Source organism: Rhyacophila brunnea, unplaced genomic scaffold, assembly GCF_057557595.1.
Source record: "Rhyacophila brunnea isolate RB1 unplaced genomic scaffold, BYU_Rbru_1.0 scaffold_2, whole genome shotgun sequence".
Classification (NCBI taxonomy): Eukaryota; Metazoa; Arthropoda; class Insecta; order Trichoptera; family Rhyacophilidae; genus Rhyacophila; species Rhyacophila brunnea.
This window is the reverse complement of record NW_028232859.1, coordinates 8,671,823-8,684,104: the sequence shown is the minus strand read 5'-3', so window position 1 is coordinate 8,684,104 and position 12,282 is coordinate 8,671,823. Positions and strand designations below refer to the sequence as shown.

General features: G+C 34.3%; 1 protein-coding gene across 1 annotated transcript; it reads left to right on the top strand.

Annotated features, from left to right (window-relative positions):
* The first annotated feature begins 1,476 nt into the window (after positions 1-1,476).
* Atg5 (autophagy protein 5) lies at positions 1,477-11,998 on the top strand. Its single transcript, XM_085946841.1, has 5 exons — positions 1,477-1,716; positions 4,234-4,439; positions 6,919-7,043; positions 8,995-9,204; positions 10,943-11,998. Exons 1-5 carry the CDS (start codon positions 1,561-1,563, stop codon positions 11,047-11,049), a joined length of 804 nt encoding a protein of 267 aa, XP_085802967.1. The 5' UTR covers positions 1,477-1,560; the 3' UTR covers positions 11,050-11,998.
* Positions 11,999-12,282: the final 284 nt, after the last annotated feature.

Sequence of the window (12,282 nt, the reverse complement as noted above, 5' to 3'; positions counted from 1 at the left end):
GTAATTTATTATTGAACTGGTAGTATAACCGAGAACCGCCGAAAGAGATTAGACACTGATGATTAGGCCAGTGCTGCCAATTCAAAATTTTAAATTTCAGTAGATTTTGACAAAAAATTCAGTAGATTTCATAAAATATCAGTAGATTTTGAAAAATGTGGTTTATTAGATATGATTTAAAAATAATAAGATTAACAATAACTAATAATATTAATTTACTGTAAACAATGATGATATTAATGGGTAAAATGGCGCTCTTGGGTAGAGTTACAATGCTTTTTATGTCAATTTAGAAGTGTATAACATCAAAAAAGGTCATGCGTAAATCATTTCAAGTTTATTATTAAAAGAATCATCAGTTAATTTACAATTATGGAGAAACACAAATATCAGTTTCGAACACAATTTCGAAAAAAAATCAAAAATTCAGTATATTGGCAAAAAATATCAGTTGATCTACTGAAATTCCAGTAGACATGGCAACACTGGATTAGGCACCGTGCAATGTCTTTGAATATTTATTATTTAAGGTTCAAATCAATGACATTAATATGGACGAAGCATCTAGAAAATAAAATGACACTCACTTTGTGTCGGGTCTGCCGGATGGCGAAATTCATATTTTAATATCGGTATCCTACGCTCAAATGAACATTCTGCTTGCAAGCGGTCTGGCGATACCGCTGGGTCTGTCCATACAAAATTTCTGACTGTCAGGTTTCGACTCCACCGTTATTATTGTGTTACAAAATGCCAATGTGCCTAGTTAAAAATTGTAAAAAAAATCTACTAAACACTCCAAGAAAGATGGGATATCACTTTTCATGTGTTAGTATTATTTATTATTTATAAAATGCCATTTTAAGATAATGTTTATTCAATGCAATTGAATGACAGAAACCATTGGACAGTCGCCTGTGATGCGCTGGCTCACTTGCGTCTAATCTCCGAAAAGTCGTAAGTAACCGAGAATCTGTTTCTAACGCAATGAGTCATGACACTAATACGCCATTACAATAAAGGTTATATTACTATAAATTCTCGAAGCTTGTATCGCATAATGGAAATGGATACGTCATATGGTCACATGACATCTACCTATACATCTGTGAATGACTTTCATGCACAATTTCTCATGCGCGCCGGTATGAAGTGAGTTGTCCATTTAATATGTCATTGGTTCAAACAGACTATATGACGATCGGGCACATATATGCTAAGAGCGTTTTAGTGTCTATGATCAAATCTATGCCTTTCCGACATTTATACATACATATTGTATGACATCGTATTGACACCCTGTGACACAGGACGCCAACATAAGAAACGGGTTTTTCGACATATATATGACCGATCGTCATAGAGTGTATTTGAAGCATTATACTACCGCAAATAAGATGTACCAAAGACAATTAAATATTTGACAGTATCTGACTGAATAAATTATAACTAATCGCCGTGTTAAAAAAAAAAAACAAGAACTGTCAATATGACATTATGAAGAGACCTACCTAAACTTGCTTATTAACGATAAGTTTTGTGATTTAAATTGTATATACAATGGCTAACGATAGAGAAGTTCTAAGAGAGATATGGGAAGGAAAACTCCCGATTTGTTTTCAGTTAGACACCAAAGAAGTATTTGAATTGCAGCAACCAGACCCGTTCTATCTAATGGTGCCTAGACTTAGCTACTTCCCCATTGTTACTGACAAGGTGAGGCCTCTTTTAGAATATGTTTGCCAATATATTGTATTATTTATACATATCACATGTTGTCATAATATTCCTTATATTAAACAATCCTGAATTTATATATTTGTCTGTATTTTTACAGCTGCTTGTTTCAAATGTTTATATTTTGTCTGCTTAATCAATCGAATGTAACATTGAGGATTCCGTAATGAAAATTAAATGCATTTTAATTTAAATACAGCACAAAAAGGCCTCACAATTTTCTGATAGGTTAATAACATATGAAATCTATTGTTGAAAAATACCTTCTTGTGTAGAGATGTATGAAATTGAAGTAAAAATTAACCCTTGGTCTACTGATTAAGTTAGATACAAGTCAATTGCGCAAATTTCCCAGCAGGGCTGCACTCAGACATAAAACGCCCATAACTCATAGCAAAAACTATTTTTTTTCTCTATAAGTTAGTGTTCCTGATGGGAATTTTTTTTAATCATTTTCAATAACTCCAATATATTCTTTAAAGCTGTATTTAGGGCTTGCGCAGACAGAGAGCGGTCGGAGTTCTGCGTTCAACCGACCGTTGACCGCTAGCGTTCAGGGACAGCAGACAGGTGGCGGTCAACAATAAGCGTTCCATTTGTTTACAAACGTTGTACTGACGCAAGCGCTGCATAATGCGAGACCGCTATATTCCGACTGCGAGTGGAAGTGAGAAAGCACCGCTGTTGCGTACTCACTCCCCCGTGTGGTTTCGCTCTATGTTGTGTGAATTCCTATGACGGGACTGGACGGGAGGTACGGCGTTCTTTGTAATTCCGGGCATAGAACTCTAGAACTCTAGCGTTCCAATTGACCGGCGCGGTCTGACCGCCGGCTGTGTACCCATACAGTATGAAGTCCATACAGTACAAAGAACGCCGAACGCGGAACGCAGACCGCCTGACCGCGCTCTGTCTGCGCAAGCCCTTAATATTTGATTTATTATGTTTTTGTGTCCGCCTGTTATTGGGACCATCACATAATATTCTTTTATTTTATATTCTCATTATACTTATAGCCCGTTTACACATGCATGGATTTAAAATGCAAATATAAACACGTATTATCGTGCATATTGCAAGACTGCATGCATGGAATAAATGAGTTTAGCGACTTCTGAATTTTCATGCAATAGTTGCAACTTGCATGATATATGCTCATGCGCAGTAGATCGACAGTGGCAAACCTGGTAGAAAATACAAACTACACCGCGCAGAGCATTTTGATATTTATACCAGTTTTCAAATAGCACCATACAATGACAACAATGTGTTTCGCTTACGCTTGATGAATAAGATTGATGAGACATTCAGTACTTTTACTTGTATACAGTTATTATCATGATAGTTTAATTTACACACTATTGGTGCCAGTAAATCCATGCACGTGTACAGGCGCTATTATTCTGTGTGATTGATCCTGTTGGTTCACCTAAAAAAAAGTTTGGAAATACCTACACTTGAATAATATTAAAAGTTTATTTATTTCTACAGAAAAGATGCTGTTCACAGGGAAATTATAATTAAATAGAAAGCATTGACATAATTACCTTTTAAAAATAACATTATTAAAAAAAAAACAAATCAATTATAAACTTTGTTTGAAGCTGAATTACGTACCTATCCACTTACGGAAACAATTTATAAATTAAAATATAATGAATTATGTAACTGATTACATCCGTATTAAAAAAATCCGGTGTGTGTACTTATGTACGCGCGTTAGAAGTTATACTTCTTTGGCGTAACAAAAACAAAACTTGTGATAAACTAGATTCTTTCACTAGCTCTTAATTATCTTGTTAAATTACACACTCAAGAAAAAGGACCGCTTATTGGAACGCCGTTGGTTTATTTCTATACACTTTAAAATGGTTTCTCGTTGTTTTTATTTTTAAAGTACCAACTGTCACTCTGACGCTTAATAGTTTGTTTACGTAAGGAATTGCAAATGGTGGACATTAATAAATTCGCTGCCTAGGCAACAGAACAATTCTAAACTATAATATTATACTGTATAATCGTCACGATTGCAGTATCATACTGTGGCGTAAAGGTAGTGCAATCAGCTGATAACCGAACAATCGGTGGTTCGAATCCGATCGAGTGCATTTTTTTTCGTGTGAAAAAATAAATTATGTGTTACATGTCACACGCCAAAAATACAATCTGATTCCCAAACGCGCCAAAAGAAGTATAACTTCAAAAATTCTCCTGTAACTAAGGAAGGATATCATCTCGAAAGTTACAGTATCAATGCTTGGTATGTGTATCAGAAGATTTGTTAGTAAAAAAAATGTCTATTCTCAAATATGTCACAACCAGTCAAATTAGTAGTAATTAATAGTTTTCAATACATTTACTGGTGCTTATACCAACCCTTTATTGAACACTGCTTCCAGCATAGTTCAGGTTTCCTGCTAGCCGCCTTTTCTTGTCGCTAACAATCAAGTACATATTATTATATAAAGACAAATTTTATTGTATCTTAATTTTCAGATAAAGAAACATTTCATGCGCTACATATCCCAAGAAAAGTCCGACAATGAGATGTGGCTGGAATTCAACGGCCTTCCCCTGAAGTGGCATTACCCCATTGGAGTCCTCTACGATCTCCACACATCGGGAGACTTACAACTGCCGTGGACACTCACAGTGCACTTTGATAAATTTCCCGACGAGCTTATAATTAGATGTCCAAATAGGTAAATAAAAACTGGATTGGAGTTATGTTGCGATTTTGTAAGTCATTATCGTCGACATATTGTATACAGCAGTGGTGTGTGGTGACTTGTTTGTAGGTATGCTGTTGGAAAAACATGTATATACCTACCATTTGCTACATATTTAGGGTTTGTAACTGATTTTATAGCATTAAATTCCTGGTCGTACACATCACAGAAAATGGCACATTAAAAAGAGAGCTTGTTATCCAAATGGGGATGGCTGGAGCTACATTCAACTCGATGCGGAGTGTCTGGGACTCTTAACTGTACTCGGTTTAAACCAAATGCCACCTATTGAATGTTTGCATTTTGACGGTACTTATTTACGGTAGCAAGACATGGCACCTTCAAAGGCCTGAGCAACCGTATACTGAGCTTTGGGAATGGATTGTCAGTTGATGCAGGGCTATTCTAACTCACATTTTAAAAATATTTTACAGAGTTTTTTGACACAGTCAACTTCAGTTATTTATTATTCATTTAGGCAAATGTGTGTACCATTTTTTTATCAATAAGCCTATGAAAATATGCATAGATTTATTCATAAATTCATAAAAATAATAAATAATTTCAGTAAGTTGTTTCAAAGAACTCTCTTATAAAATATTTCTATGAGTTAGAGTAGTTCTGCATTCAACTGATGAGATGTTTGTGGTGGATACTGGGTGTGTGATGGTATAAATTTAGGAGTAATGAGGAAATATCTGATCATGCATGTAGCCTTTCATCACATTGAAAGTGAAGAAGCAACATTGGACATGGCTCAGCCATATGCTGCGGGTGCCTCAAGAGAACTTCAAATTGGCTTGCCTGTTTTTTAAACTAACTGGATTATAGCATCCTGAAAGGCTGCTAAATATAAAACCACAGACTGTATACAGCGGAGCTGCAGGATCCTGGCATGACCCCTGGAAAGATGCAAAAAGACTAGCAAGCAACAGGGATTCTTGGAGGCGCTGTGTGGTGCCCATGTTCTCCAACTAAGGGGCAGACATGGTCGGAGAATAAAAACTAATTTAATCTTAACCAGTGGCCAATGAACTGGTATAGTGTGTGGTATTACATATTGGTAGCTCAGATTTACATAATATTATAGAATGTGAACGATATCAACAAATCGTGAAAGTTTCAAGCAATATAATATATTATAATGTAGCCGAGGATCCTAGGTGTACCGCAGCATATTGTTTACAGGAGAAGGAGATGCCCCAAATAATTTACTTAACTTTGCGATCATGACACAGAGTTGAATGATTCATCTCCCTTTGTCCAGTATGTAAGAGTGCGACAGACAATGTAAACAAAAGAAGAAACACGAAAAGACAAAAAATGTGTGTCAATGATGTCAACTCAAAGTAATGTAATCAACGAAACGGCAAAACTTGCGTACATGGCTGATATATTATTTAAGCACCAGTTAATAACAAATATGCATGATCAAAATTTAAATATATTGGACAACCTCAGACTTTGGCGGAAGACGTTATGACATGGATCTTAAAACAGGATTGAAAAGAAGCAATCAATAATTGTTAATCTGGCGTAAAGTTAGACTCAATTTAGAAAGAATATCTTCGAATTTCCGACAGGGCTATCGCATTATTGCTCCCATTTTCTATTACATATTTATATTATTCATAGTTAAAAGATCTTGACTAAGATCTTCGGGTGCTCTTTCAAATATGGAGCCGAATATAAAACTTTTGTGTTCATTGAGACAAAGTCAAGTCGAAACGAAATACAGGTCATTTAATATTTACCAACCCCATATCCGTTATTGGTTGTTGGCGATGAATTCGGCTATTTTAAAATAATATATATATCAACATACTTAAATAAAAAGAGATATAGGTATAAAAGTATAATTATTTAATTATAATATAGATATTTACAGATTAATCATATTTTTTCTGAAAAAAGATTTATAAAACAAATGTGAATTTAAAAAACAAACAAAAGATTCCTATTAATGTTAACATGTCTGATAGTCCATTAATTTGCAAAACATTTCCAACTAGCATCTTACAAGGCTGATGAAAAGTAACATTCAAAGTAAAAACAAACCAATGAAGTGTTATGATTTTGAATGATGTTTCAGTCTGCATTGAATGACACGTCATATCAAAATACAAAAGGGGCATTCTTACGCATATGTTTATAAAAGATACTTACTTTATCCTAAAATAATATTAAATAAGAAGGTCCTATCCAGTCTTGCCATCTCTTCTATGCTGATTATAGTACAAAGGCGTAAAAAATATATAGTACAGGAAAATTTTTCGTCTTGAATCCTTTAAAATTATAGTATTTTGGTATATTTGGCGTAAAATTATAGTATTTTACATTTTTCGCAGAATTAAAATTATAGTATTGTACTATAATTATAGTAGAATACGATAGCGATGCTGAGAAGATGACATTTAATGGGTTTGTCTTGAACTCTTATTTTGTTTTTCAGAGAAGTTGTAGAATCACACTTCATGTCCAGTATAAAAGAAGCAGATGTTTTAAAACACAGAGGGCTGATAATATCTAGCATGCAAAAGAAAGAGCACAACCAACTATGGCTTGGATTACAGAACGGTAACTACATTGATTTATAGTACTAAGGCCGGTATTAGACTATCAAAGATGTTTTATCAATATAAAAATATTCTTTTATAAAACACAAGAGGGCATATTATTACACTGTAAAATATTTTATAAAAGTGAGATTTAACAAATGTACAATGAATGTATCTTGGCTTATACATTTATGTTTCCTGTCTTTTATTTCTATTTTTGTAATCTGGGTTGCAATTATTGTATAGTAAATATTTCATATTTTTCGTGTTCTACAATCAATAATTTTGTTGATTAATTTCATTCCACCTTTTATTGTGTTAACTGTCAATTCATGTTGGAAATGCATTGTATTATTTATTTAATTTCATTCCATCCTCAATAATAGCTGCCACTAGTTTACAGAAATTTCTATGGTTCTACTAATATTTCATATTGTATTAAAGGTCAAATCTGTATTTGTTAGAAGATATTTGTGAGGTTATAACAATAGTACGCTTTGAAGGCCGGTAATCTATTTATCATCAAGTAAAATCGTTTTATACATTTTTCATTCTATTGGATTTTGAAAGTTTCATCTGGCAACACTGCAAATCACTCTTTACCATAGACCAGTGGTCGGCAAACTACGGCTCGCGAGCTACATGTGGCTTTTTGGCCCCTTGGGTGTGGCCCTGCCACAAATGACCACGTACGGGCTAAAACAGTGAAAGATATAACAATCAAAATGTCTTAGAATAGAACCAACTAGCAAGTCGAAGATCTTAAATTGGTTTCAGCTTTATCAATAGCAGTTAACGAGTCTTGTGACATAAATGATACAGCACAAGTTTCACGTAAGGTACGATTTATTTCATCTACAGGTCCTAAAGAAGAACTTGTAGGATTATTGCCACTCAAATATCAAACATGTAGAGAGGATATTGCAAATGCTGTAATTGAGTATATGGAAAAACATCATATTCCACTCGATAAAATTGTGTCAATTTGAACGGTGCGTTAAGTATGACCGGCGTAAGAAAAAGGGTTGTTGCTATTTTGAAAGAAAAAAAAATCACGAGATGCTTACTTACCATTGCACCATTCGTCAGGAAGAGCTTTGTGCGCAGATATTTGCAAAGTTATGGAATTGGTGATTAAGATTATCAACTCTATTATAGATAAAGCTTATGGATAAATCTCTCTAAATTTGAATATTTCTGTGCTGATATGGACATATTGGAGAAAAACAAATGTGAACATGTTTCACAGCACAAGTTTAGTAGTCTGCTTTGAAAGACCTAGAGAAGGAAGACATGATGATTTTTAATACCTGGAATAGTATTCCTGACTCATATGATCAGTTGAAAAAACTAGCGTTTGCTGTTCTTTCCCTTTCCGGTTCTACATATTCATGCGAACAATCTTTTTCAGGCATGAATCTTATCAAGAGTAAAGTCGTTTTATTGATGAGAACCTGGAATCGTGCCTAAAATTAAAGACAACAACATACAAACCTGACTTATCCAAACTTTTCAAGGAGATGCAAGGTCATTGTTCACATTAAGTGTTTGTTAGTCATTGTCATGATTTAATTTTATAGATACCTTACCAACAATTTAATTTTTATCAATAAATAAGATCATTGTGTATTAAGAATGATATCATGTTAACAGTGTACCTACCTGTATAGTAAGTTTAAGAAATTTGACTCTCAAAAAAAATCTCAATCGTTGTACTGTTGATATTTGGCTCTGTTGACTAATGAGTTTGCTGACCACTGCCATTGACTAATTTTTGATAAAAGCTAATAATGTCGTACTATTATATTTTCATATTTTATAAAAGATCTATGCATCTTCATTTATATACTGGGGACTAGTAATACAATATGACAAAATTGCTTTATAAAATGACAACTGCTTTACCAATCAGGCCACAATCGGTACAAACATTGTTATTCAAAATCTTTATTAATTTTTCTCCCATCCAGATAAGTTTGATCAGTTTTGGGCTATAAATCGGCGCTTGATGGAATCGGGAGCAGAGCAAGAGCATTTTCGGCATGTCCCTGTACGACTATACTCTGAAGAAGGCGGCGCCACCGCTGTCATGCAGAGACTCGTTCGACCATTGAATACCACTGGAGCGCGGGCCACTGTAGCCGACATGCTTTTAGAGCTTTACCCCGATAGAACCGAAGGTAATTTGGTTTGTCCTACTAATGGATACTCAGTACTCAACATATTAAATTTATATGATGTTTACCAAAAATGAGTCTTATGAAATTTTTCTATTAAAACCAGAGGCGGTATTAAACCCTGGAACCCCGGTTAATTATATTTATAATTAATTTGGAACTAGGACCAGAATCTTAAGATCCTTAGAGGTTCTATGCCTTCAGCAAGTTGTTTGAGGCCATGATCGATAGGCCGCACATACAAATTTCACAAGTTATCTCGTCCGACTTTAAACTCAAATTACTAGCCACTGTCCATTGATTTGCATTATTTAAAAAAATTAAACACACAGTGACATCTGTTTGAATAATTATGAAATACTAAGTCACAAACTATCAGTATTACAGCGATTTTAGTAATTTGCTCTACGTTCAACGTGTGTCGTTAAAAATCTGCGGCCTGTCAGATACTGCCATTAGTAATATCGTGAGGCATAGAAAAGGTTAAGGATTTCAGGGGTGGGAATATTAAAAAATACTTTCTGACATAATATTTTACAAATTACAAAATACATTGTGGTGTCTATATTATGATCCACCTGGTAAGGATATCTTGATAAAATAGTAGGTATGGACACATACTTATCGTCGCTTAAGAAACAACACCGCGGAAGTCAATTAATTAAAATTTTCAGGGGAAACAAAAAATGTCTCAAAAAATTGAAAATTGATACCTTTTTAACTTTTTTTTTTATGTTTAGTTAAAAAAATGTTTTATTTAACTAAACACAAAAAAAAAAATAAGTTAAAAGGTATCAATTTTCAATTTTTTGAGATGTTTTTTGTTTCCCCTGAAAATTTTTATTAATTGACTTCCGCGGTGTTGTTTCTTAAGCGACGTTATATAGTATAGTGTTAGCAGTGACGTCCCTAGACAAAATGCCGCCCCTGGGTAGCGACATAACGCTGCCCTATTTTTGTATACAATATTTTTGATCATCCGTGTTCGTGTCGTTTCTGGTCACCAAGGACGTCGAAGGGTAACGGAAGTAAACTAGACATTATGAACCCAAAAAAAAAATTACAGTCCTGTTAAACCCTATGTTTATTAATACATTTTGTTTCCAACCAGTGAGCGGAATTTTTTAAAGGAAAAATATTTTCGTTATTAAGTACTAAGTTTAGGTAGATATTTCTATATATACCTAATGATTCTCCTTGATTTGCCGCCCTTCGAGTAACTGCCGCCCCCAAGCGACGCTCGATCTGCCTACCACTGAGTGTTAGGAAATGGGTGATAAACGCCTATGAATTACTAAATTACACATTAGAATTCACATACAACACACATTCACAACACATACTTAAGTCAATATTCTTTTAGTTCTCGTGCAAAGTAGCGATTTTAGACGTAACTCATTATGCCATTATTTAATATTCATAATACACATAACCAGGAAGTTAGGTATGCATATTGTAGATAGGTATGCATATTAACTAGGTATGCATATTGGTTTTATAAAGAACCGCATTCAATTTTTCCACTGGAACTGAACCTTTATGATATTTACCTTTGTAACAGCTCCTGTAATCAAAACACAGATGGCATTTTTAGAACGTTATTAGGGCCACTGCCCATGGCGACGGCTGGCCACAATGACGCGACGCAATAGGCCATAGGCCTCATTTTTACCCGTATATTTATAAAATGCTATCTATTCTTAATAAATATTAATAAAAGCATTACGTGTTTGTATTTCAGTAAGAGTACGAACACATGGTATCACCGTTCCACCAGATACGCCGCTGCAGTGGATGTCTGAACATCTCAGCTACCCCGACAATTTTCTGCATCTCTGTGTCTGCTGAAACCTTCCATTCCACTACGCTCTAGGACTGGATTCATCTTTATAGAAAGCCTTATTCCCAACTGCGAATGATTGTACATTGTCTGGGATAAGGCTTTTTGTAAAATTAATCTACATACATGTAATTTTATCTGGTATTTAGATGTTGTCGACTGATAATACTTAATGTAATTCCATAATAATATTGTTGTTAGTGCATTCTATTTTACTGTATGATGGACTTATGTATGAAACATGACATAAATTGTCGCAAGAAATTGATAATATCAAGAGAATAAATCAACCTCTATAAAAAAAATATATTTTAATATTGACAACAGTGAAATAATTACATTGAAATCCACAATTTGGTTGGGATGAGTCAATGATTATATCGGCTTTTACTCATCTATCAAGACTAAAAAAGTAAATAATTTACAGAATATAATATGTATTTTACAGAATGAGATAGCCACGAAATTGTCTATCGCATTTATTAATGTGCCAGTTAAAATCAAGAAAGTTTTTCTGAATGGCAAGATACTGGTTCAAAGGAACGATGAGCCTGGTGGAATCTGTCGGCATGAATGGCATTCATCTGAGTGAGGAACTCCCGTTTGGTGATAGACCCAATGTAAGACTTCATGATGTGTGTATAGCCTTTCAATAGGTATTAAATCCCTCACTTTTGACTGAACATATCGATGAGAATCGCATCTTGTATGCCTTTCGTGGGGAACTTTCTGCCATTCACCAAGCTGTTGAAAGTGTGTTGACATGGATTGAGTATCTACCAGTGTCTCCCTAGTGAGAACAATTTCTTGATAGTGTGATTTTGGTTTTATTTCTATCTATATTATCATGTAAACATTTTAAGCCGTGGCAAAATACGAGAATGAATTCAATAATATTGATGTTTGTAAATATCCTGGCCAATCTGTAAAATATTATTCAATGTATTAAATATAATACAGTCGAACTCGGTTATTACGATCACACGGATATAGCGAAATCTCGGATGTAACGAGGAAACATTCGCATTGACATTTTAGTTTATGATTTTCTCCATACATTTATTTACTTTTATAACGAGCTACTTATCGGATATACCGAGCTAAAAATCGTCAAAAACTTTCTTAAAACTGTTAATGTGCCGATCGTTTAAAAACATTTCGACCCTAAGCCATTGATATACTACTGGATGAATCATCTGCTTCTTAAAATGACGCCCGATTTTCAGCGAGTCGGCCTTTGT

Excerpts from the sequence above, each read along its gene's own strand:
- Atg5 (XM_085946841.1), top strand. The coding sequence starts at position 1,561 with ATGGCTAACGATAGAGAAGTTCTAAGAGAGATATGGGAAGGAAAACTC. Across the intron at positions 7,044-8,994 it reads ATGGCTTGGATTACAGAACG|ATAAGTTTGATCAGTTTTGG; the intron begins GTAACTACATTG and ends TCTCCCATCCAG. Across the intron at positions 9,205-10,942 it reads TTACCCCGATAGAACCGAAG|TAAGAGTACGAACACATGGT; the intron begins GTAATTTGGTTT and ends TTTGTATTTCAG.